This window comes from Nicotiana tomentosiformis, chromosome 8 (assembly GCF_000390325.3).
Source record: "Nicotiana tomentosiformis chromosome 8, ASM39032v3, whole genome shotgun sequence".
Lineage (NCBI taxonomy): Eukaryota > Viridiplantae > Streptophyta > Magnoliopsida > Solanales > Solanaceae > Nicotiana > Nicotiana tomentosiformis.
Genome location: NC_090819.1, coordinates 90,043,050 through 90,068,950, shown reverse-complemented (window position 1 = coordinate 90,068,950; position 25,901 = coordinate 90,043,050). Strand labels below are relative to the sequence as shown.

At 38.1% G+C, this 25,901-nt stretch overlaps 3 protein-coding genes and 1 long non-coding RNA gene across 4 annotated transcripts; 2 read left to right on the top strand and 2 right to left on the bottom strand.

The window, feature by feature from the left end:
- The first annotated feature begins 211 nt into the window (after positions 1–211).
- Positions 212–841, top strand: LOC104099096 (uncharacterized). The gene has a single exon (XM_009605996.1). The coding sequence runs from the start codon at positions 212–214 to the stop codon at positions 839–841; it is 630 nt and encodes a 209-aa protein (XP_009604291.1).
- A 579-nt stretch (positions 842–1,420) lies between these two features.
- LOC138897811 (uncharacterized) lies at positions 1,421–1,828 on the top strand. The gene has a single exon (XM_070183828.1). The coding sequence runs from the start codon at positions 1,421–1,423 to the stop codon at positions 1,826–1,828; it is 408 nt and encodes a 135-aa protein (XP_070039929.1).
- Positions 1,829–4,272: 2,444 nt separating this feature from the next.
- LOC104099095 (uncharacterized) lies at positions 4,273–7,350 on the bottom strand. Its single transcript, XR_686920.4, has 2 exons — positions 6,750–7,350; positions 4,273–4,612 (listed from the first exon to the last, which is right to left on the bottom strand). It is a non-coding gene; the product is annotated as an uncharacterized lncRNA (long non-coding RNA).
- Positions 7,351–15,363: 8,013 nt separating this feature from the next.
- LOC138896900 (uncharacterized) lies at positions 15,364–18,994 on the bottom strand. The gene is made up of 4 exons (XM_070182502.1): positions 17,700–18,994; positions 16,817–16,949; positions 16,512–16,738; positions 15,364–16,145 (listed from the first exon to the last, which is right to left on the bottom strand). Exons 1-4 carry the CDS (start codon positions 18,960–18,962, stop codon positions 15,528–15,530), a joined length of 2,241 nt encoding a protein of 746 aa, XP_070038603.1. The 5' UTR covers positions 18,963–18,994; the 3' UTR covers positions 15,364–15,527.
- Between the last annotated feature and the right edge of the window lie 6,907 nt (positions 18,995–25,901).

Sequence of the window (25,901 nt, the reverse complement as noted above, 5' to 3'; positions counted from 1 at the left end):
AATCAACTTAAACATGAGTATTGGATTCGCTTAACTGCTTCAGTTATTGTAGTAAGACTTCTTATAACTCAAGGTTTAGCATTTCGAGGTCATGATGAATCTAAGTCTTCACTTAGTAGGGGGTAATTTTTATCAAACTCTCTTATGGTATGCAAAAGTGTGTGATAATATTCGTGATTATGTACTGGAACATGCTCCTCAAAATGATCAAATGACTTCTCCGATAACTCAGAAAGACATTGTTACTGCATGTAAGATAGAAACAACTAAAACTATAATTGAGGAACTAAATGGTGATTACTTTGCCTTACTAGTTGATGAATCTTTTGATATGTCCTGTAAGGAGCAAATGGCTATTGTCTTACGTTATATTGATATAATGAGATTTGTGATGGAGCGACTTATTGATGTTGTTCATGTTCAAAATACTAGTACTTCATCTTTGAAGAGTGCAATTGTTAATTTACTTGCTCAACACTCCTTAAGTCTATCATATGTGCGTAAACAATATTACGATAGGGAAAGCAATATACAAGGTGAGATTAATGGTCTTAAAATGTTGATTAAGCGAGAAAGTAGATCGGCTCATTCCATTCATTGTTTTGCTCATCAACTCCAACTTACCCTTGTTGCGGTTTTTAAGAAATGTCTTCAAGTGGGGGAACTTGTAGTATTGGTTTCAAATATTTTGAATATATTGGGATCTTCTTTTAAGCGTATGGATGAATTTCGAGAATCTCAAAAAGAAAGAATTCAAGAGGCATTAGATATGGGTGAGCTTACAACCGGTAGGGGCTTGAATCAAGAACTTGGTCTTTCAAGAGCATGTGATACTCGTTAGGGATATCACTTTAAATCTTTTAATATTTTTATTATGATGTTTGGCTCTATTCTTGATGTTCTTGAATCGCTTGTTCTTGATACACATTCTACAGAAGAAAGAGCCAAGGCAATATGATATCTCAGGGCTTGTCAAACATTTGAGGGTGCATTCATGTTATATTTGATGAGAAATATTTTAGCAATGACAAATGAGCTCAATAAATTCTTACCAAAAAAAGAGCAAGACATTGCAAATACCATGCTACTTGTTGAAGTAGAAAAGAAAAGGTTGCAAAAGTTAAGGAAAGAGGAATGAGAATCTCTTATTGCTAAGATATCTGCATTTTGTATCAAATATAATATTTTGATACCTCACTTTGATGAGCCATATGTTAGTTCTTTAAGATCACGCCGCAAACCTGCTGATTGTACAGCCTCACATCATTATCGGGTTAAAATATTTTACAAAATTATTGATTGGCAAATTCAAGAATTTAATGAACGTTTTGACGAAGTGACAACTTATTTGCTTCATGGAATTGCTTGTTTGAATCCAATTAACTCATTTTCAAGTTTTGACATCAAGAAAATAATGAGAATGGCAGAGTTATATCCTAATGACTTTGATGAATTTAGTATGGGTGCTCTTGAGAATCAGCTTGCAAGTTATATTATTGATGTTCGTGATGTTGATGAAAGATTCTCCGATCTACATGGGCTTTGTGATCTTTCAAAAAAATTAGTTCAGACAAACAATCATTCAAATTATTCTCTTATATTTCGCTTAGTGAAACTTGCTTTGCTTCTGCCTGTTGCTACTGCATCAGTTGAAAGAGCTTTTTCGGCGATGAAGTTTATCAAGAATGACTTACGAAGTCGAATGAATGATGAGTTCTTTAGCGGTTGTTTGGTGCTATGTAGAAAAAAAAATGTGTTTGATAGTATTTCTAATGAGGCTATTATTAAAACATTTCAAGATATGAAACCTCGTCGAGTGCAGTTGTAATAATGTATTTAGTTATTTTTTGTTGATCTCATTAGTCACTAACTCCTTATAACTAACACAAGACTTGTTTTTTGTATTTTCTGTTTTGAAAGTCTTGTTACTATGATCAGTTTATCTTAACACTATGTTTATGTTGAGAACTTTTCTTTCTATTAATGAAATATGTTAGCATCTATTTTTTTTTTGGTTGGCTAGCTTCATTGTGTATTTGATTTTTAAAATTTTTGAATCCCCTTCGCAAATATCTTGCCTCCGCCACTGACAATACTAACCTACTACATGCCCTATATATACATATATAAAACTTGCATAGATATTCTCTAATAATGGATACTGGAGGAGCAATTGATAATGCACGAAGGCAAATGATGGTAGAAGCAATGGATAAGCGTATTGACAAGCACAAAGATCGCCTTCATAATCTCCAAAACATTGTTTTCCAACTTGCAAACTATTATTTCATCTTCCAAGGTGTCATCTTAGCTTCCATATCCAATGCTTCATCCCTCAATTGTTCCAACCGATGGTTCCTTTTCACTCTCTCCCTATTCGCTGCCATTATCAATCTTTTCGCAATATATTCAATAGGAAGAGAGTACATAGAAACTTTGAGCCATTATGATATTGCTTGGAAAGAATACAATGACCTTACGTTACCATTTGACTCAAATTCTGAATTTTTATCTGCTCATACTACTCCTCAACCAGCTCAGTGTTCTCCCCAGGTTGTTGGTGATCAATTACATTTGAACAGGGAAGATCAACAATATTGGGAAGATCCTTACACAAAGATTAAGCGTCGCATTTGTTTGGTTATTTGCTTAGTTTTACTTGGAGCTTTCGCGTGTATCATACTGCACGGATGCTGGAGCATTTTGTGTAAGAATGACGGTAAATGTAGCCACCAAGAATCAGATTCTAATTGTATTAAACTTTGTGATAATTCAAAGTGTATGATGCTCTGTAATGGATTCTGAACTTACTAAATTGGGGCAAAAGATTATATGGGACCTTTGAGTCCAACTTTATTTAGTGTCAAAGATTCAAGTCTTAAGAAAAAATTGGTAGATAGTGCGCATATATATTTTTAAAAATCTAAAATTTTCTTATTTACACAAACTCCCCTACTCCCTCCCTCCCCCTCCCTTATGCCTCATTCTCCTCCTTCAAACAACTAACAAATATTTAAACACCCGATCCTTTAATCAGAAGAAAAAGATGAAAGGGCAGAAGAAAAAGAAGAGAAACTATGCCAGAAAAGAGAAGGAAGGAGGAAGATGAAGAATAAGAAGAAAAGAAAAACGCAAAGATTTAAAGAGGAAGAAGAAGAGAAGAAAAGAAAAGAAAGAAGAGCGGGAATGAAATATAAAAGTGGAAATTTTCGGATGTTAATACTCCCAATATTTTAGAAATTATTAATAGACACTCGATCCTTTAGGACTCAAGAGCTCTTTTTGCCCCAAAGAAACCATCAACCACCCTAGTGCTGTAGTGTCTGCACCAATGCTACAAGATTAAAAAATGAAATAAATATTTCTTAAAGATAAAAATTGGCAGCGCTCCCTCTTTTCTTTTGGAATCAAACAAACGAAATCAAAATGACAAATAATGCGAAAAGAAAATATGGCCAAAAGTCCCCCCCACAATTCAAACGTTATATGGTCACACATCCTCCATATATTCAAACGTTGGGACAGGGACTGGTAAGGTACACATAGGAACTGAAGACCGAGAAGTGAAGGCCAGGGAGTAAGAATTTACGTTCAAGTATGTTACCTATGTCAGATACTTGTTGCTAAAAGGGCAGCAAGCTCCCGCTATGCGCGGGATACGGGGAAGGGGTCGGACCACAAGGGTCTATCATACGCACCTTTACCCTGCATTTCTACAAGAGACTGTTTTCACAGCTCGAACCCGTGACCTCCTAATCACATGTCAGCAACTTTACGCCAAGGCTCCCCTTCCAGATACTTGTTGCTAGTTCTCAGTAAATTATTCATGCCTCTCCATCAACAATTCTTGGCAGAACTTCTATTTCATGCGCATGTTGAAGTCCTCAGATTCAGAACTTCTGTATCCACTTATGTCTGCTATCAAATACCAGTTGTAACACTTTTACCAAGAGAGCAAATATAATTTTTACCTAAAAACTATATGAGCATAATTTCTATCTCATGTGCATGTTGCTAAATTTGGCTATTGTCATGTTATCAATCATTCACATTATCCTCAAATGATCTTTTTTCTTTTTATGTGATAAAATAAGTCTTCAAAATTAGAATAAAATGCCTTGTTGCTACTGTTTAAGAAATGATCTAGAAGTAACTTATTTTACCAACTCTAATGTAGAACAAAAGTAAGTAGTGAAAGGCAATTAAAGAAAATTACAGAATATTGTGCAGTAATGCTAATCTGTGGAGGCTTTCTATTCTAGAAACTTTACGTACACTGAATGAGTTCTTCTATATACCCATTGAATTGACAGAAAATAGTCGATAAAGATATGCATGTACAGAATCAGCTAAAAAGTTAATCAAAGCTGCAGGAAATCCTAGAATAACTATCAAAAAATTAATCTAGTCCCTTCTATCGGAGTCTGTAGTGACATGGCAAAGATCATGATTTTTATTTGAAAAAAAAAACAATACGCTAGTGTACCCATATGATTTCCTGAACGTGGAGGCCTTTCGGGGGATGCCACCATTTGAGTGGCACTTCAGTTTGTCCAATCTATTGTGTTTACCACCTGTTACCACATGCATTTAAGTCTGGACATCATGAAAACTACAGCACAAAGAAAACGATGTTATAACTCTTTAAAATAAAAATAGACCAATCTGTTGGCAAGTAGTAAGGAAAATAGAACCTGAAATTATGAGCCAAAGGTGGCACATGAATAAAAATCAACTCCCTTTTTTGTCATGTACAAAAGTTACGTTGGTGAAGCGAAGAAGTTTTCAAAGTAAAAGACACAATCCGAAAGTAGTAATATATGGCTTAAGTTTTTCCAGTTTTCTTAATGTATATATTACCTCTTATCTAACTATCATAAAAGAACTGGAGGACAGCTGGTTCCAAAATGATTGTCGAGGTTGGAAAAGATCACTAACGCTCAAGTTATTTTAATTATTTGTAGTCAGTCGATTGGCCAAAGTTAATGTTTACCGCCAAGGTTAAAGAACCTTAATTGCCAAAATTTGATGCACTGCCTTATAAAAGGGATGAAAGGTGTAACTGACAAAAGGGACCGCGTGATAATCAAAAAGAAAGCACACAAGATCAGTTCTTACGAAAACTTAAGAACTGATCTTTATCTTTATCATAATGCTTTACATTTTTCCTGTTGGCTTTCCATTCTAATTTCGCATGATAAGAAAACTTAAGAACATTATCCATGATCCACCTAGAAATAAGAAGCAGTAGCCACTCGCCCTAGCTCAAAGAGAGCAAGAATAATATGAGCTGTTGACAATGCTAAGGCAAATACATGTTCATGATCATGTCTGGTGTCTAGTGTCTGCTGCGTTTATTTGGAGGATAGAAATAATTTGACAGTCACTATCTCAAAAAATATAAGAATGAAGAGTGCATTCTTTAAAATAGGTTGTTCTGTCGCGATAATCATTCCTATTACTTGATACCATATCCAACATAGTATACAAGTCCTTCAAATGTCCAATATATTAATGTTGCTCCAAAAATTAAGCTATAAGATCTATAATGCACTACTAACTTGGCAAAACTATATATTTGAACACCAAAAATATTATAAGAAAATATGATAATGTGATTACAAGTCAGTGAGAGATCGGAGGAGATATTGTATCCATATTTGCACAATACCAGAATTTTGTGGCACAAGTGAAAGAGTTTTGTGTAGATTTATTTCTTCCTTCCATGTAGCCAACATCTTATTTTTTGGGCCAAATTTTATGACCTTTAAAAATAAAAACTTACAAATGTATAGGCTTAGTTTGAATCAATCTATCTAAGAGGGACTAATTAGTTTTCTACAAGCAAAATTATATATGAGTAATTGGTCATCGGTAAGTTTCATCCAATATATTCTTTTTTTCCTCATAAAAGGGGACATTTCCCATATTTTTAGGTTATGGACCATACAAAGGCATGCTCGTATATCTATTGGATAGACCACTGGAACTGAAACATGGATAGACATTATACAAGTTACTTCAGCCTACCATAATAACTTTCACGACACAAATAAATTTATACAAATTTACCGGCATTCACGAACTATTCTAACGTATGACGAAGGTAATCGAGGCAATTAGAACCATAAGCAGTTGTAATAGATGGTGAATTGAACAATATAATGAACCACTCTTTCTTTGCTATTTCATAACCTTTTTCCAGCCATAAAGTCTTCCCATTTTCTCTGACACCCAGAAAAATATATTTGAATAAAAATCAGAAAATACTTGAAAACTTTACCAGTATAAAAAGGCTAATCATTTATCCTGATAAAATATTATAATTACTTGTCATCGAGGTTACCATAACAATAAAAATATAAAGATGATGCTTGATATTAATATATTGATCACCTTAATTTGCTTTTATTTCTTATTTAAGCGGATGCCCACAGTGAGACATTCCACAAGAACAACAATATAGATCACAATCAGTAAGTGCAGATGACCCATAATATCCATCAATAAGTATCATCAGTGAGGCTGGAAGAAGGGATGAAGTTAGAAGAAAAAGACTTGCAAGAATCCATCAAAATAAAATGCAGAAAATTCAGCAGAGTTAAAACAATAGATGCAACATTATATGAACCAAATACCAAACAAAACAACAAAATTTGAAAGAAACATCAACTCTATCAAACAGAAAATCAACAAAAAGAAACCCAAGAACCAAAAAGATTGAAACGGAAAAGATAACATAAACCTACCTCAAAGAAAAGCAATCAGTTGACTCTTTGTTTGTGTAATCTTGAACTTCAACTTGAGAATTGATACTTTTCAAGTTAAACCATATGGGTTGTTGGGTAAAGTTAGAAGATGACTGGAGGTATAGTGATCGAGAGTGTAGACTGATGCAGAAACTCCAAGAAGAATTAATTTACCAAAACAGGCTCAAAAAGAGGTTTATTTTCTAGATACATTAAGCCAACTAATGTAATATATCCATAAAGCAAGGGCAAAAGGGTGTCCATAATAAAAAAAACCATGCCAAGATGACGTCACATATGAAGCTAGAATTATTTTTAATTACTGTTTTACCCTTCCTAGTACCAAAACTCTCATTTATTATATAGTAGTAGAATAGAATAGAATTATTTGTTAATTATTGTTTTACCCTTCGTAGTACCAAAACTCTCACTTATTATATAGCTAAAGTTAAAAATAATTTTAGGAGTCATATTTTATTCATTCATTGGGCCAAATCAATAAACGGGTCATAACTCCCCCTGTTTAAACTTTGGGAGTTAGACATACGGACTAAAGAGAATGGATTGATCTTACCACATTTGGTCTTAACTCTTAAGTGTACGAAGCTCTACAATCTTATCCCAATAATATCAGAAGGACTCCTTAGCAAAATAAATAAATAAGTATATATATATATATATATATATATATATATATATATATATATATATGAAGTTAAGGACTAGCAGAAGTTGAATGAAGACAATAACTTTTGTTCGAAACATTATGGATAACCTCAGAATGCAGATAATTTCAGTTCTACTTCAATTCCGCGTCTTTAAACCCACGGTACAATTGTAACGATCCGCACGGTTATTTTGAGAGTTGTAGCCCCATTTCCCCATTTTCTGCTCCTTTTGTGCTCTATAGCTGTTATATGACTTATCGGGTTAGTTGGTTCGGGTCCGGAGAGATTTCAGAGTGAATTGAGACACTTAATCTCATAATTGAAAGTTTAAGTTGGAAAAGTTAACCGGATGTTGACTTATGTGTAAACGACCTCGGATTTGAATTTTGATGATTCTGTTAGCTCCGTTAGGTGATTTTGGACATAGGAGCGTATTCGAATTGTGATTTGGAGGTCCGTGGTAGAATTAGGCTTGAAATGACGAAAGTTGGAATTTTGAAAAGTTTGACCGGGAGTGGACTTTTTGATATCGTAGTCGGATTGGATTTCCAGAAGTTGGAGTATGTTCGAAGTGTCATTTGTGACTTGTGTGCAAAATTTGAAGTCAATCGGACGTGATTTGATAGGTTTCGGCGTCGTTTGTAAAATTTAGAAATTTCAAAGTTCATTAGGCTTGAATCCATGTGCAATTCGTATTTTTAATGTTGTTTGAGGTGATTCGAGGTTCGACTAAGTTCTTATCATGTTTTAGGACTTGTTGGTATGTTTGGTTGAGGTCCCGGGGGCCTCGGGTTGATTTCGGGTGGTTAACGGACTTGGAATTAAGTTAGAGAAGCAGCTGAAGTTTTGTTACTGCTGGTGTAATCGCACCTGCGGAGTGGGCACCGTAGGTGCGAGCCCGCAGTAACGGGAAAGAAGCCGCAGAAGCGGGCAAGGAAGAGAGGAACAGGGGGTCGCAGGTGCGATGATTTTCCCGCACCTGCGAGGCCGCAGATGCGGGTCAGACGCCGCAAGAGCGGAGGCAACTAGGGCTAAGTGGCTTCTGTAGAAGTGGAATTTTCACCGCATAAGCGGATTTTGGCCGTATGTGCGGAAGGCCTGGGCAGAATCTATATAAACGAAGGTTCCGAGATTTTTGCCATTTCTAACATTTTGAGCTCGGAATTTGGAGGTTTTTGAGAGGGTTTTGAAGAGATTCTTGAGGTAAGCTCCTTGTGGTTTTTTTTCTTCAATAATTATGTTTCCCCACTGAATTTTTCACCTAGTTGGTGTATTTTTGAGGTGAAATTTGGGGGTTTGAGGCTAGGGATTTAGTGAGTTGATTTTGGGGGTTTGAGTGGCGATTTGATGTCGGATTTTGATAAATTTGGTATGGTTAGACTCGTGGTCGAATGGGCTTTGGGGTTTTGTGACCTGGTTGATTCCATGGCACTGTAAAGTGGTTCTATCTTATTGATATTCGTGTTTTCACCATGTGATAATATAATTGAGTTGTTAATCATGCTAGAGATCATGTTTAGGCTATATGCTAGTACTGTTGGGACCCATAGTGGTCGTTTCTTGCTGTTGACTTACTGATCTCATTGATATTTTGTACTCAGTCATATTCATTCATTTCACAACATATCTCAGTCTCTGTTATTATTTATTATTACATCATATCATGTTCGGGATAGTTTCATGATATTTGTGAGCCCGTGAGTGAGACTAGAGAGTTTGATTACCGAGTTATGCCGAGAGCCTGATTATGAGTGACATTCATGGGATCGGGCTGCACGCCGCAGCGGATATACTGATTTATGAGCGCTTGGGCTGAAGGAGCCCCTCCGAAGTCTGCACACACCCCTAATGAGCGCAATTGATATTATTGAGGGATGGATCTTCCCTGGACATGGATCTTGTCCGAAACATTATATACCTGGAGATGGATCTTTTCCACGGGCTGGATTGGTCCTAATCGGTACTGGGTGACTGATGGTCAGTGATGTATATATATTCTGAGATGGATCTTTTACTGGGCCGTATGGGCCATATACAGTACCGAGTGATTGAGCATTTGAGAGTGTGAGAACATGAGGCTATCAGCATGGTGCATCACATACAGCATGTGCATTGACATGTTGAAGTAGAGGAGTTATATTCTGCATATCATTCAGAGTTGATCTATTTTACTGTTTGAGTTATCTATTGAACTTGAAAGCATGCCTACGTTTCTGCACTGTTATTTCTATATTGAACTGTGCCGGTTGAGTTCGTCACTACCTTTCAGTCCAAAGGTTTGATTTGCTACTTATTGAGTTGGTTGTGTCACACCTCCTTTTACCCGGGGGAATGGAATCAAAGGAGTTTTTCCAATTTAAGTGACATTAATCGAAATGGGATGTTTTATTAGATTCAGAGTCGCCACTTGGGATAATTTCTGGTGTCCCAAGTCACCGATTTATTTTAAATCCCAAATCGAGGAAATTTGACTCTGTTTTACGGTCCGCGAACACAGAAGACCGGGTAAGGAATTCTGTTAATCCGAGAGAAGGTGTGAGGCACTCTCGAATTCCGTAGTTTTAGCACGGTCGCTTTAATCATACCTGACTTAATTAAATGGTTTAATTACTCATTTTAGAACCTATGTACATTTACCTTTTTACCGCTTTTAATTGCTTTATTATTTGTAATTATGGAATTATTTTGAAACGAATCACGCGTACGTGTATTCGTTTTGTTTGGTGTGTCATGAATCATGTCACGCGTACGTGTACACAATCAATAACACTTTATTATTTTTAAGGATTGTTTTGTCAAGGTCGCGCGAACGCATCCTTTGCCTTTAATTTGGAAAATCATAATTATGTCACGCGAACGTATACATAATTACAATAATTGATTGGTTAACACGCACCTAAAGCATACTAAAGTATTCAAAGTATTTTGTTTATTTGCATATTTTATTATTATTACTTTATTACTTATTGAAACGAGTCTTGAATTAGTTCATGACTATTTGTTTTTTTTTTTTAAGATCCAAAACATTTATTTATACTTATATTTTATATTTACCACGAGTCTTGAATTAGTTCCTAACTCATCTCGCTCCCTCACAATTAATTTTTATATATATACAATCCTTGAAATGGCTCAATGAGCTGTACTCTCCCATAAACCCATTTGTTTCGGTACATCATTACACAAAAATAAAAAGAATAAATGTCCCACAATTCCAAACCAGAATCCAAGCATGATAAAATAAAAGAATATTAAAAAGAAAAGAAAATCACATTACAAATTGAACCAAATAAGATATTCACTATTAGTCACATTGGAAGAGAGATCAATGTAAAACTAAGAAAACTAATCAATAGAAATATCACAACCTTCCATTGAAACTTGTAACGTGAGTCTTTTGCAAAAATTTTAGAAAAAAAAAGAAAAGAAAAATTAAAAATAACACATAAAAGGAAAAATTCAAATAAACTCCAAACCCAAAATAGACTATATGGAGTTTACATGAACTCTTGAAGGGAAGTAAAACTATTTTTTTTTAGAAGTGGTATTACCGCAAATTAATAGACTTAACATAAAAACTCATGATGGACTTGATTTTTAGCTTCAGTATTTCTTATTAATAAATTTTATGGCATCAGATATAACTTTATTGATTGAACTATTCTTACCCATTTACCAATGATATTATTTTAACACAAAAAATTTAAGAAAATATTTTAACCAGAATAGTAAATAGAAAATACTTAAACACTCAATATTTAAGAAATAATATTTTAAATACACAACAGGGATTAAGAGAAAACTAAAAACTCAAATACTACTCAGATAATAAATGATATATAAACTATAGCAACACAATAACTTTATAATAGAGCTTAATTCTTATAAAATAGCTATTTACAGTTTATCTTCCAACAAACACATTAAAATAGATTAAACAAAAGATTAGAAGAAAACCTGTAATGTGAAGCTTCTTTACCAATAATAGTAAAAACTGGTACGTACAAACTTCAGTTTCAAAATTTCCAAATGAGAAAGACAGCAGCCAAAGGAGACAAAAACTCGGAATCGGAACCAAAGCAGTAACCAAATGTCCACTCGAATCTTTGCTTCTATTCAAACTCCATTTTTCTTTCTAAAGTTTCTTTAAAGAAATAAAGAAGCCAAATGTTTTTCAAACTCTCCACTCAATGAAATCTTTTCCTCCTGTCCCTCTCTCTCTCGTTCTTTTTTTCTTTTAGATCGCAGTCAAGTCTTTCCCTCCTCCCCCCCTTTTCTAATCTAAATGTATGTCTAATATAGAGCATGTGTAATAGTATGTGTGTTGATGGAGAAGAAAAGTGGAAAGGTGGGGGCGTGTGTGTGTGTGTGTGTGACGGAAATGGGGATATGGGCTTGGGACGTGAGAGACGTGAGTAAGAGGGACATAAAAGGTGGGAAGTTAGGCTAAAAATAGGGGTTTATGGGATTGGGATTGTTATCTAATTAAAAATCAGATTTTTGAATTCATTTTTTAGGAGATAAATTAAAATATTAAATAAGAAGATAAACTAACATTTCTTACAATATAGAAAAATTAAATATTTACATGTACTTTAAATGATACTAATAAAGATACTATAATTTACTTATTAAAATTCTAATTAAAGAAAACCAATTTTTTTTTTTTTTTTGTAAATTTTCTTTTTCTCTTTACAAAAAGAAATAAAATTTGTACTATAAGTATGTGAATATCTTTGTAGTTTTTTTTTTTTTTTTTTAAATAAAACCTATTAAGAGTAAGATAAAAGTTTAAAATATTAAGTTTAGACCCACTAAAATAGTATAGAATTTGAGTGCGGTAAAAAATTAGGTGTTCACAGCATGCCCCTCTTTGCTTGAAAACATGAAGAGTTTTCAAGCAAAGAAAATGAATAAGGTGACTGATTTTTGACCTCACTATTATTTAAAAAGGAAAAGAAGATAAAAGAAAAAAGTGCGACCGAGCCTTGGTTGTAGGCAGCCTACATATCCCGGGTTATAAGGGTATCAGGTCACGTGTAGTTCAAGTGGAAAATGACTGATAGAGTATACTTAGATGGAGAGCCGAGCGAAGTTCCGTCGAGGTTCTGATCCGCGGTTCCTACTATTACATCAAAGTGAAAAGAAAATTACATACTCTTGAAATCTAAGAGTTACAAAATTTCTATCTAAATGCTATCTGGAGTCTTGTCTTGATTCTTGACTTGCTTCCCTCATTGACTTTAAACTGAAACTTGATGCTCTCGATGTAACAAACTATGAAATATTCTCCGAGGCTTGATTCTCGATCAGATGACGAGAAGATGGATCTTGAGACCCTATGTCTTAGCATGCATTATGTCAAAGCTGGTTCGGCTGGTATTGAGATCAAACGTTCCACTTTCTCTGGCGAGAGATGGAATCTTATTTTTTTGCACATCCAATCCGTACTTTGCAAAAATAACCTGCAAATCATCAGAAACAAACAAAACGAACAAAAAAAAAAATTTCTGCCCCAGTTTGCTCTAGGAAATTTTTGTGAGTTATTGAAAATTCATTAAACTATATTTGCTATTGCAGAATAAAGAATTGAAAAAAAAAACACGTACCCTATGTTAATAAAAAGGAAGGCAACCAGGGGATGTAGTACCCTATGTTGACAATAAGATGAGGCTCGTGGCACTTTGAGATGCTACTAGGGAATGTCGTACCCTATGTTGGCAGAAAGTAAGGCAGCCAGGGGATGTAGTACCCTATTTGGCAATAAGGTGAGGCTCTTGGCACTCTGGGATGCTACTAGGGAATGTCGTACCCTATGTTGGCAGAAAGTAATGCAGACAAGGGATGTAGTACCCTGTGTTGGAAATAAGATGAGGCTCATGGCGTTCTGAGATGTTACTAGGGAATGTCGTACCCTATGTCGACTGTAAAAATGAGGCTCGCGGCACTCTGGGATGCTACTAGGGAATGTTGTACCCTATGTTGGCAAAAAGTAATGCATCCAGGGGATGTAGTACCCTGTGTTGGTGATAAGATGAGGTTCGTGGCTCTCTGAGATGCTACTAGGGAATACCGTACCCTATGTAGGCAGAATGTAAAAATGAGGCTCGTGGCACTCTGGGATGCTACTAGGGAATGTTGTACCCTATGTTGGCAAAAAGTAATGCATCCAGGGGATGTAGTACCCTGTGTTGGTGATAAGATGAGGTTCGTGGCTCTCTGAGATGCTACTAGGGAATGTCGTATCCTATGTTGGCACTAAAATGCAACAGGGGATGTAGTACCCTGTGTTTGGCAGTAAGATGAGGCTCGTGGCATTCTGAGATGCTACTAGGGAATGTCGTACCCTATGTTGGCACTAAAATGCAACCAGGGGATGTAGTACCCTATGTTTGGCAGTAAGATGAGGCTCGTGGCTCTCTGAGATGCTACTAGGGAATGTCGTATCCTATGTTAGCAATGAGAAATGCAACCAGGGGATGTAGTACCATGTGTTGGCAATAAGATGAGGCTCGTGGCTCTCTGAGATGCTACTAGGGAATGTCGTACCCTATGTTGGCAATAAAATGAGGCTCTTGGCACTCGGAGATGCTACTACGGAATGTCGTACCCTATGTTAAAAAATGCAACCAGGGGATGTAGTACCCTATATTGAAGATAGGGTATTGATTCCCTATAATGAAACTAAAAATAACATGATTACATGTATTAGGAGAAAATCAAGGATTTGAGAACTTCACTTGGTGGTGTTCGTCTTTTCACGAACTGTTTCCTAAAATTGTTATGTTCCTGTTCTAAACAAAGAAAGATTTGTTAGTTTTAAAATGGTGGTCGGTTTGTGGCCTTGATTTCTTGGGCGACTTGACCTTGCGTCTATTACACTTGTTAGAAAAACTGACTCCGTCGATGATTGTACAAGTTGCATGGAGATTCTGCCTTTTCTTTCTGGAGATCTTCTTTCTCAACATCAAAACCTAACCATTTTGCGCCTATCACCATTTGTGTTCATGGCGCAGACAACCTTGCTTCCCAAAAATCTTTTAACTGAGTAACTTTTGTTGACCCTTGGAACATTATTTAGTCCTTCCAGCCTTTTTCTCGTCAAGGAAAATCGCAGATGGCTTTATGTCTTTTCCTATACGGTTTATGCCCAGCAATCTTTGCTTTATATAACGGGGAAACTGTAACCAATTTTGCGGCCTTTTCTTTGCTTTGCTTTGACAAGATTATACTGAAAGGGACTCAAAAAAAGTAATGCGAAAGAAAACAAGAAGGTGATCTAATAGATATTACAACTTAATCAAGAAGTGTCCCTTTCAGAAGAAAAAATAAGAAAGGACTTATCTAGAGGAAATATGCTGACTTCAATGAACATGACATGCACTTTGGACTGGATGCCTGATTCGTTTGAACCGTCTAATTCTCGAAATCTGTTGTAAACTTCACTTTGAAACTGAGTTCTTTGTCTTAACCATGCTTGTGCTAAGATATATGAAGACCTAAATCGATCAATGATGCCCTTTGTGGGTTTTCACCAATTGACCTCTCTCATTTGTCTTTCTCTCAACTCACCATTGCCTTATAATGCCCGTGAGGGTTTTCACCAATAAGACTCTCTCATTTATTTTTCTCTCTTTACAATGACTGAGGCATCACCCGTAGTATACTGACTTAGCATTCTCGAAAGTTGATCAGAAGGTCTTAGCAGGGAAAGGTAAAAAGAAATATTCAACTGAATTACAACTTTTGGACCCATTTTGATGGAACAACCATCGAAAATAAAATAAAACCATGCCCCAGTTTATTTGAATACTGGGTACATGTGGATTTTTGTTTTGGTGTGACCGAACCCCAGAGTGAGGCTGCCTACGTATCCTTTCGGAATCAGGTCGAACGTAGTTCAATGAACATGAACTTGTTTTGATGGTTATTTTTATTTTTTATTTTTTTTTTAAAGTACATTGGTTCCAAAAGAGGGGAAAACAAAGAAATATAAACAAGGCTTCAAAGGGATAACTAGGGTTGACCAGTGTTTGGGTAGCGAGAATGATAGCCTTTCGTCATCCCAACCTGAGAATGCTAAATATAAGAATGCCCCAACATAGCCATGTCATACATAGTATCTCTTGACCGCATCTGCGTTGACGGATATATCAGTCACCTTTCCTTCTATATCTACCAAATGTAGAGCTCCTTTTGACAATACTTTCTTGACGAGGTAAGGACCTTGCCAATTCGGTGCGAACTTTCCTTTTGCTTCTTCCTGGTGCGGAAAGATACGTTTCAAAACAAGTTGTCCTACCTCGAATTTTCTTGGGCGCACTTTCTTATTGTAAGCGCGTGCCATTCTTTGTTGGTATAACTGACCAAAACAAACTGCCGCCAAACGCTTTTCATCAATCAAATTCAACTGTTCCAATCGGGACTTCACCCATTCAGTGTCCTCAATCCCTGCTTCAACAATGATTCGGAGAGAGGGAATCTCAATTTCAGCAGGTATGACCGCTTCAGTTCCATAAACCAATAAGTAGGGCGTTGCGCCAACTGATGTACGGACAGTTGTCCGGTATCCCAAAAGAGCAAAAGGTAGTTTCTCGTGCCATTGTCTAGACCCTTGGATCATCTTCCTAAGAATCTTCTTGATGTTCTTATTTGCAGCTTCAACAGCTCCATTAGCTTTGGGACGGTAAGGAGTAGAATTGCGATGCTCAATTTTAAATTGTTCACATACCTCCTTCATCAGATGACTATTCAAATTAGCAGCATTATCTATAATAATGGTTTTTGGAATACCGAAACGACAGATAATGTTGGAGTGAACAAAGTCTACTACTGCTTTCTTGGTAAATGCTTTCAATGTAATAGCTTCCACCCATTTGGTGAAGTAATCAATTGCAACCAAGATGAATCTGTGCCCATTTGAAGCTTTTGGCTCGATTGGGCCAATGACGTCCATTCCCCAAGCAACAAAAGGCCAAGGAGCCGACATAGGATACAACTCTGAAGGAGGCGAGTGAATCAAATCACTGTGAATCTGACACTGGTGGCACTTGCGAACAAAACAAAAGCAATCTCATTCCATAGTAAGCCAATAATATCCTGCCCGAAGGATTTTCTTTGCTAGAACATATCCATTCATGTGCGGACCACAAACTCCCGAATGCACCTCATTCATAATCATTTCAGCTTCTTTGGCATCTACACATCTCAACAAATTCAAATCCAGAGTTCTTTTGTATAGGATTTCCCCACTCAAAAAGAAACCATTAGAGAGTCGCCTAATAGTTCTCTTTTGATCCCTATTAGCATGTTCCGGATATTCTCTTGTTTTCAGAAACTGCTTAATATCACGATACCATGGTTCACCATCTGGTTCTGCTTCAATTGTATTGTAATAACCATGTTGATCCCGAATTTGAATTTCTAATGGGTCAATGTGAGTATTACCCGAATATGGAAGCATTGAGGCCAGGGTGGCCAAGGCATCAGCTAATTCATTGTGAAACCTGGGAATGTACCTGAATTCGATGGACTTGAACCTTTTGCTAAGATCCTCCACACATTGTCTATATGGAATGAGTTTGATGTCTCAAGTCTCCCAATCACCTTGAGCCTGCCGAATAAGCAAATCTGAATCTCCCATCACCAACAATTCATGCACATTTAGGTTTATTGCCATGTTCAGACCCATGATGCAAGCTTCATATTCTGCTATATTGTTTGTACAGAAAAAACGAAGTCGCACCGTGGCAGGGTAATGTTGCCCAGTAGGTGATACCAGAATTGTCCCAATCCCTACGCCTTTGATGTTGACAGCCCCATCAAAGTATAGTTTCCAAATTTGACTGTCATCTTGGACTACTTCTTCAACTAAATTAACCTCTTCATCTAGGAAATATGTGTTCAAAGACTCATACTCATCATCAACCGGGTTTTCTGCCAGATGATCAGCCAAAGCTTGTGCCTTCATGGCAGTGCGAGTGACATAAACAATATCAAACTCTGTGAGCAAGATTTGCCATTTTGCTAATTTGCCAGTTGGCATCGGCTTCTGAAAGATGTACTTCAGGGGATCCATTCGGGATATGAGGTAAGTTGTATAGGCCAAAAGATAATGCCTAAGCTTCTGGGCGACCCAGGTTAAAGCGCAACATGTTCTTTCCAAAAGAGTGTATTTGGCCTCATAAGTGGTGAACTTTTTGCTCAAATAATATATTGCTTGTTCCCTTTTGCCTGTGGCATCATGTTGACCCAGAACACAACCAAAGGAACTATCCATTACTGACAGATATAAAAACAAAGGCCTATCAGGTTCCGGCGGGACCAAAACAGGGGGATTTGACAAATATTCCTTGATCTTATCAAAAGCTTCTTGGCACTCATCTGTCCAGTTGATAGCGGCGTTCTTTTTCAACAACTTAAAAATAGGCTCACATGTGGTTGTAAGCTGCGAGATGAACCTGCTAATGTAATTCAACCTCCCGAGTAAACTCATGACTTCTGTTTTGTTCTTCGGGGGAGGCAGCTCTCGAATGGTCTTTATCTTGGAGGGATCTAACTCAATGCCTCTTCGACTAACTATAAAACCCAAAAGCTTCCCAGAAGGAACTCCAAATGCACATTTGGCTGGATTGAGTTTGAGATTGTACCTTCGTAGCCTTTCAAAGAACCTTTTCAAGTCTTGCACATGGTAAGCTTGTGTTCTCGACTTAATGATCACATCATCAACGTACACTTCAATCTCTTTATGCATCATGTCATGGAATATGGTAGTCATGGCTCTCATGTAAGTTGCCCCTGCATTCTTCAAACCGAATGGCATGACCCTATAACAATAAGTTCCCCATGGAGTTGTGAAGGCGGTCTTTTCTGCATCTTCTTTATCCATCAGAATTTGGTGATATCCGGCATAACAATCCACAAAAGATTGGATTTCATGTTTAGCACAATTATCAACAAGGATATGAATGTTGGGTAAGGGAAAGTTGTCCTTTGGACTTGCTTTGTTTAAATCCCTATAGTCAACACAAACTCTGATTTTCCCATCCTTCTTTGGCACTGGCACAACATTTGCTAACCATGTAGTGTATCGGACGACCCTGATCACATTTGCACTTAGTTGCTTCGTGATTTCTTCTTTAATCTTATCACTCATGTCTGTCTTAAACTTCCTTTGTTTTTGCTGGATTGGTGCAAAATTAGAATGTGTGGGAAGCTTATGGACCACTAGATCGGCACTCAAACCCGGCATGTCATCATACGACCAAGCAAATACATCTCTGTACTCGAACAAAACTTGAATTATGGCATCTCTCGTCTTTTGTTCAGTATGAATGCTTATTTTTGTTTCTCTGGTTTCTTCAGGGCTTCCCAGGTTAATTGCCTCAGTTTCATTTAAGTTAGGCTTAGGCTTATTCTCAAATTGATCCAATTGCCTTTTCATTTCTCTAAAAGCCTCATCTTCGTCATACTCAACTTCTTGATTCATTATTTCGAGATTAGACAGCTTTTTAAGATCTGGGCATGAATTCCGCATGCATGTCATATTTTTAAAGCCAGCATTATCGAAACTGAAAATGATAAAAAAAATAACAAAAATTAGGGAAATAAAAAGATAGAATTTTACTACGAAAATGGAACTTCATTTCATTGAATTTGAAAGGATAGAAGGGTTAACATCACAGCAAAGCAATTAAACTAAAATATCTGGATTACAACTCTTAAAATAATCCAAATACAGAAAAAATAACAAAACAGGCTACCAAGACTCCTTTCTGATGGGAAGAGGAGTTGCTTCCCAGTTGCTGAGCGAGGTATCTGGACCAATCAGTTGAACACTTGCACGGCTAGGGCCCTCCCCAACTTGAACCATATTGATCTCATAGAACATCTCCTTGAGACCCTGGCAAACTCCGTCAATGTCATCCTGAGTAGAAGGATTTTGGACTTCTTCAAATTGTGGCTTGACAAAAGAGTAGGCAATGTGAGGGATTGGTTTGGACAGATTCCAACCATTCTTTTTGCGGGCCTTGGCTTTGTCTATGTCAGCTGATGTTGGTTTAAAGCCCAAGCCAAAGGTATTTTTCTTCGAAAATGGAGCAATGGGGTTCACAATTCCTTGCAGAGAGGATCCCAATCCTTTTCCTGGTTCATAGCCGTTCCTCAACATCAGCGAAGATACCATCATAGATGTGGCTGAAAGACGGGGATGCAGAATTGGTTTTCCTTCTTCCACTTGGTCCACCTCAATCACCTCAAATGCTTGATATATGATGGATTCACATCCTTCGTTGGCCTCTATATATGGAATGGACGGGTCTTTATAGACGGATGAGTCGTCCTCCCCATGAACAATAATTTCTTGCCCGTCACACTCAAATTTGACCATTTGATGTAGGGTGGATGGTACAGCTCTGGCCATATGGATCCACGGCCTTCCCAAAAGAAAATTATAGGAAGTTTCCATATCTAACACTTGAAAGACAATGTTAAAATCAACCGGGCCGATTGTCATGGTGAGTTCGATTTCCCCAATAGTGTCTCTTTTTGAACCATCAAAAGCTCTGATGCTGACATTACTGGTTCGAATTCTGTTATTGTCGATGTTCAGCTGTTGTAGAGTAGAAAGAGGACACACATCTACACTTGAGCCTCCGTCAATCATGACTCCTTTTACGTAGTGCCCTTCACATTTGACCATAAGATGCAAAGCTCTATTGTGGCCACACCCTTCCTCAGGCAAATCATCATCGCTGAAAGTAATTCTATTTACTTCAAAGAATCTTTCGGCCATTTTTTCTAGCTGATTCACCGTTGTCTTTTCTGAGACATATGCCTCGTTCAGAGTTTTGATCAACACACGACGATGCTCTTCTAAATGCAAAAGTAGAGATAACAAAGATATCTGAGCAGGAGTTTTCCTTAGTTGGTCAATGATTGAGTAGTCTTGCAATTTCATCTTCTTAAAGAATTCCTCCGCTTCTTTTTCTGCAACGGGTTCTTTCACTGGCAAGTGACTTTCCCTGGCTTGCTTAGCTTTTCTCAATTCCTCTGGTGAATAACACCTTCCAGAGCGGGTCAAGCCCCCTATTTCACCTGTTTCTTCAACTATCTCTTTTCCTTTGTATGTCATGACAGTCTTGTTATAATTCCAGGGAATAGCTTTTGTGTTTGTCACTAGGAGTTGGGCAACAGGTCGAATCACGACTGGCTCTGTTATATTCCTCAAACCATTATTCGGAATGATCTTTTGAATGCCTCCGGGGATGTAAAGTTTTGGCCCACCCAATTGAACCTCAACCTTTTTTGTGCTTCCAGGAACATAGAGAATCGTTTTTTCAGAACATGCCAAGTTCAAACTAGAATTCGCACCTTTTACCATCAATGGTGCCAATTGCGGCGGGCTCATTATCACTTTTGGTTCTGGCCCTATGGTTCTAACAACCATCTCTGTCTTGCCAGACTGCTTATAATCCCGATCATCACAAATCATCCCAATAAAATGTGTATTATCATGAGTTGGGAGCGGATTGTTTGTGATATTAGGAGTATCCTCATTGTTTGTTACCACAATTGCCTTTGCTTCAATCAAATTTTCAATGGCTTTCTTTAATGTCCAACAGTTTTCAGTACTATGCCCTTGGGTGTTAGAGTGATACTCACATCTTGCATTTGAGTCAAAACCTTTTGAATTTGGATTCACATAACGCGGCATAATAGGTTCAATCAACTTCAACTGCATCAACTTTCGAAATAGGCATGTATACGATTCTCCAATTGGGGTGAACTCTTTCTTTGGCTCCTGTTCTCTCACATATTCTTGTCGGGGACGAGGATTATATGGTGCCTGAAAATTCGGTCGGAGTTGACGGGAGCCTTGTGGAATCGGTGCCCGCCATTGTTGGTGATTGGGAGGCCTAGCATAAGCCTGAGCATTAAACACTGTGTATTGTTGCAGGGGAACTGAGTATCGAGGACCTTGAGGCGGATAATAATGTTGAAGAGAATTGGATAGTCCTTGTTGGAATTGCACGTAAGAAGGAGATATTCCTCTTTGAACTCCCCCGAACCCAGATGCCATCATGGATCCTTCCTCCTTCTTTTTTCGATTTCTGAAATTGCCTGACCCGCTTTGTATTGCTTGTGTGGTTGCCTTAAGGGCTGCCTGACTCACAATTTTGCCTGACTTCATGCCATTCTCAACTATTTCACCAATCTTAATCGCCTCAGCAAAAGGTTTACTGATGGCGGCCAACATGTAATGGAGGTAATCTGGATCCTGAGCTTGGAGAAAATAGTCAATCATTTCTGCCTCTTTCATTGGTGGTTTGACCCTAGCAGCCTGCTCTCTCCACTTGATTGCATATTCTCTGAAGCTTTCTGTTGGTTTCTTCTTTATGTTGACGAGAGAGGAGCGGTCTGGCACTATATCAATATTGTACTGAAACTGTTGGACAAAATCTTGAGCCATGTCATTCCAAACGTGCCAGTGAGAGATGTCTTGATCTATGAACCACTCTGAAGCAATTCCTGTCAAACTTTCCCCAAAATAAGCCATGAGCAATTCTTCTTTGCCTCCCGCTCCCCTTAGTTGGTTACAATACCTCTTCAAATGGGCAACGGGATCACCATGCCCATCATACTTGTCAAACTTGGGGGTCTTGAAGCCGGGTGGCAAATGAACATGGGGAAACATGCATAGATCGTTAAACGAAACACTCTTGTGGCCCCCCAAACCCTGTATGTTTCTCATGGTTTCTTCCAAGCTCTTCATTTTTCTGGTCATTTCCTCTTGTTCCATATTCTTTTCGGGCTTTTCGATCTCAATTGGGAACACGTTATGAGGAGTGTGCTTGTATGAATCTGGAACCTTTAAAGTCAGTTCTGGAGAGTAATGTTGGGCATCATGAGCATCCAGCTGTGGATCATTATTGGACTTTTGAGTAAGAGCCGGTTGAGGGACAGTGAAAGTATGGACAATGTGTATAGTAGGTGGGTCATTTCTGAGGGGTGCGATTGGAGGACGTGGAATGGAGGTACTGGGGATAGTGGGAAGGTTAAAGCTCGGACTAAATCCAGGTTGGTACAATGGGTTACTTGTTATGGATATAGGCACTTGAGTGGCAACTGACACATTATGAAGATTGTCCGAAGGCCCTATGGGTAATGAGGGCGGTGCTTGTCCATTCACCCAGGCTTGGTACATCTCTGCCAATTGTTGCTTCAACACTCTTACTTCTCCAACCAGTCCTGAACCTTGTTCAACCAAATGTCCATGGACATCATCATTATCTGACTCATTCTCACTGTTGTTTGCCATTCTACTTTTTCCTTTTGATCTCGTGTTGTAAGGGTGAGTCGCCAGTTTAAACCACAAACCAACCACCTCAGTTTTACTTTATCTTTGAAAATGACAAACAACAAACGTGTTAGAGTTAGGCATTTTGCAGACATTAATCACACATTATATGTTATGCACCTAATGCCATTTTCATTTCTAAAATGATCTTGGAAGGCTTTATGTTTCATCCCGGCTTATTGATTTATTGGTTTATTTTCATCTTGAATTTAACGGGGGTTTTTTTTTTTAATCATTTTTTTAGATTAATTATGGTTATGATCGCATCCGATGAGGATTGCCTACGTATCATGACGCCGCATGAATCAGACCATTACGTAGTTCAGGGGAAAACAATAATAGTATTTTTTTTTTAACATTAACAAAACGAAATAATACAATAACAGAAAGGACATTATATTGAAAATGACTTACCAGACTCTGACAAGACTAAAAGACAGCAATTTTAAAGATTCAATAATGACTCAAACTAAAACATAACTACTACATAAAAAGTTCTAACAACTACGACTATAATTCAACTCCACAATCTTCTGGCTTTCAAACACTGGAACATCTGCTCATGGTGGGGCTTGCCCTGGTTGACCCCCTAATGTACGGTACATCCTTTCTAACTCTGCTGCAAGATGACGGGCAAAAGTAGGTGCATGCTCCAAAAACTTCTCATAATCCATCCCTTGGCAGTTCATATAACTTTGAGCGGTGTAAACAGCTAAATTATGAACTTGCTCTTTGAAGTACTGGAAATTTTGGTCTCGATCTTGTAACTGCTGCTGGCGAGTGGTGGCTATCTCCCTTATGTGGCCCTCACGATCTAAGGCTGACTCCAACTGAGCCCGAAGTCTAGCCTGCTCGAGTCTCGCCTGAGCCATCTCCCTATCAAAATTTGCATGCTGGTATTCTCTATTGTACCTTCTCATTTCTTCCAATTGTGCATGGAGCTGAGCTTTTGAACGTACCCAATGGGCCTTCTCTCTCTCGAATTGAGCCCTCTTTTCTTCAAATTGTGTTACTTGGCGATCCTTACTTGATTCGGCCTTCTCATTTAGTTGTACGATCTTTTCATTGGCTTTGTCCAACGACTTTTCAGTCTTTGCCAAGAGGGAATCATAATCTTGCACTTTCTCCATCAGATTGGCAATGGTCCTCTGGTCTTTCCAACTTCTCACTGGCACTTCAGAGGCTTTCTTCATCTGTTGAAGTTGAGCACGGAGGGCTTCATTTTTGCAGATCAGACTCTTCTTTTCCCCTTCGGCTTCTTGTTCTTGCAAGTCTTTCTCAAAATTGAGATTTCTTAGCCTTTCTTCTAAGACATGAATAGTTGTTTTGTATCCCTTTTCCCGTTCACCCCAAGCCAACCGTTCTTGGATTTTATCATCAAAGGCTTGAACATGCGGCCTTTTTGTGGGCCTTTTGGGCTCTGGCACATCATCCACGTGAGACCTCTTCCCAAACCATATAGCATAACCCGGATCTACCTCACCTCTCGCAGGATCTGGCACCTGAGTATCATATTTCAAGTAGCGACAACCATTCCAAATTTGCTGGATTAAAGCTTCGGGGAGTGGGGCTTCGGGGTGTAGCTCAATAACTTGCACACTCAAATCTTCATCCTTAGGTATTACTTGGTACCTTCCTAGCTGTCTTAGAACTCTGTGTGGCGCATACGGCTGGACACTTCTCAAACCCAATAACAGCAAATAACTTTTTATGGCCGACATGTGTATCACCTCTCTTAGCGGGAGCCATCCCAAAGTCCACTCAATTTGACTTGCATTTAAAGATCTTAGGTGGGATATCCAGGCTTCCGCCCCTTCTGGAGAGTTGTAATCTTTTACTCTTTCTTCGTAACTCTCAATGAAATTGTCCTTGTTCGGACCATAGCTCATGAACTTGGGGTGATGTCGGAGATGCTCAATCAACCACATTTGTAACAAAATATTGCACCCTTCGAAGAATTTTGCCCCGGACTTGCACAAAGTCAACGCCCGATAAATGTCTGATAGAATGATCGGGGCAAGAGTGTGATATTCTTTGGTAGTGAGGACCTGTACAACCCTGGCTATGCGGGTATCAATTGTCCGCTCCTTGTTTGGGAAGACCATAATTCCCAGAAATGCCATTATGAAGGCGAAGCGACGATGAATCTGCCATGTGTCTTTGTTTTGCTTGTTGTTAAGGCCCCTTTCATGCATTTCAAACCCATTTGGCTGCCCGAACCTAGAGTACAGGAAGTAGAAAGAACAACACCCTTCGACTACATTGGTCTTTCTAATTTGCTTACTGATGTTCAGAAGATCGAAGAATCGGTGTACAGAAAGATCCCTCGGGAATATGAGCTCCTGTTTTCTCAAATCCCTGCCAAAACCCGGAATATCCAGCTATCTCTTCTAAAGTGGGAGTTAGCTCAAAATCGGAGAAGCGAAAAACATTGTGAACAGGGTCCCAAAAAGTCACTAGTGCCTCAATCAAATCGTCCCGTGGTTTAATTTTCATAATATCTGTGAGGGCTCCCAGGTACTTGGTGACCCATTTCTGACCATCTTCTCCTAAATCATACCACCAAATCTGAAGCTGAAGTGGAGCCTCGTCTACAACTGTGAACGGTGTGTTCTGGACAATGCTCATTTTGTACCTGTGGGTGGTTAAGGTTAGGGTTGACACTAGTCTCAAGAGACAGAACCAATGCACTCCTTTTGCAAACAATCTTTTGTAAATAACTCAATTTTAAGAAAAATCAACGAAAAAGGGGGGCTATTTTTGCAATTGAGACCGAAGAAAGGGTGGCTATTTTTGCAACTATGGCCCCTTCTTACTTTCAAGGATAGCTTTAGGGCCGGGGGAAGGGCATTATGGTAAAAGTGATTCCCAATTGACAGACACGTCCGTTCTTGCGAGAACATCCCTTCAACAATTTTGAAGATGTTCGTTATTCCGACAGGAACGATTTGGGATTAACCGAAGTTGAGTCTGCTTATTTGTTTTTTGATTAAAAAAAAAACACTAGACACATTTCTTTTTTCTTTTTTTTTTTTAGTTATTTTATAAAAATGGGGCCGAACCCTATGAAGGTTGCCTACGTATCTCACATCCGGTGAGAATCAGACCCGCGTAGTTCGTAAAAAT

What these genes read in the sequence shown, in the direction of transcription:
- LOC104099096 (XM_009605996.1), top strand. Translation starts at nt 212, where the DNA reads ATGACTTCTCCGATAACTCAGAAAGACATTGTTACTGCATGTAAGATA.
- LOC138897811 (XM_070183828.1), top strand. Translation starts at nt 1,421, where the DNA reads ATGGCAGAGTTATATCCTAATGACTTTGATGAATTTAGTATGGGTGCT.
- LOC138896900 (XM_070182502.1), bottom strand. Translation starts at nt 18,962, where the DNA reads ATGACATGCATGCGGAATTCATGCCCAGATCTTAAAAAGCTGTCTAAT. An exon ending in CTTTGTTTTTATATCTGTCA is followed by an intron (nt 16,950 to 17,699) that starts GTAATGGATAGT and finishes AAAAGGTTCAAG; the next exon opens with TCCATCGAATTCAGGTACAT. An exon ending in AAATCCTTCGGGCAGGATAT is followed by an intron (nt 16,146 to 16,511) that starts TATTGGCTTACT and finishes ATGAAGGAGGTA; the next exon opens with TGTGAACAATTTAAAATTGA.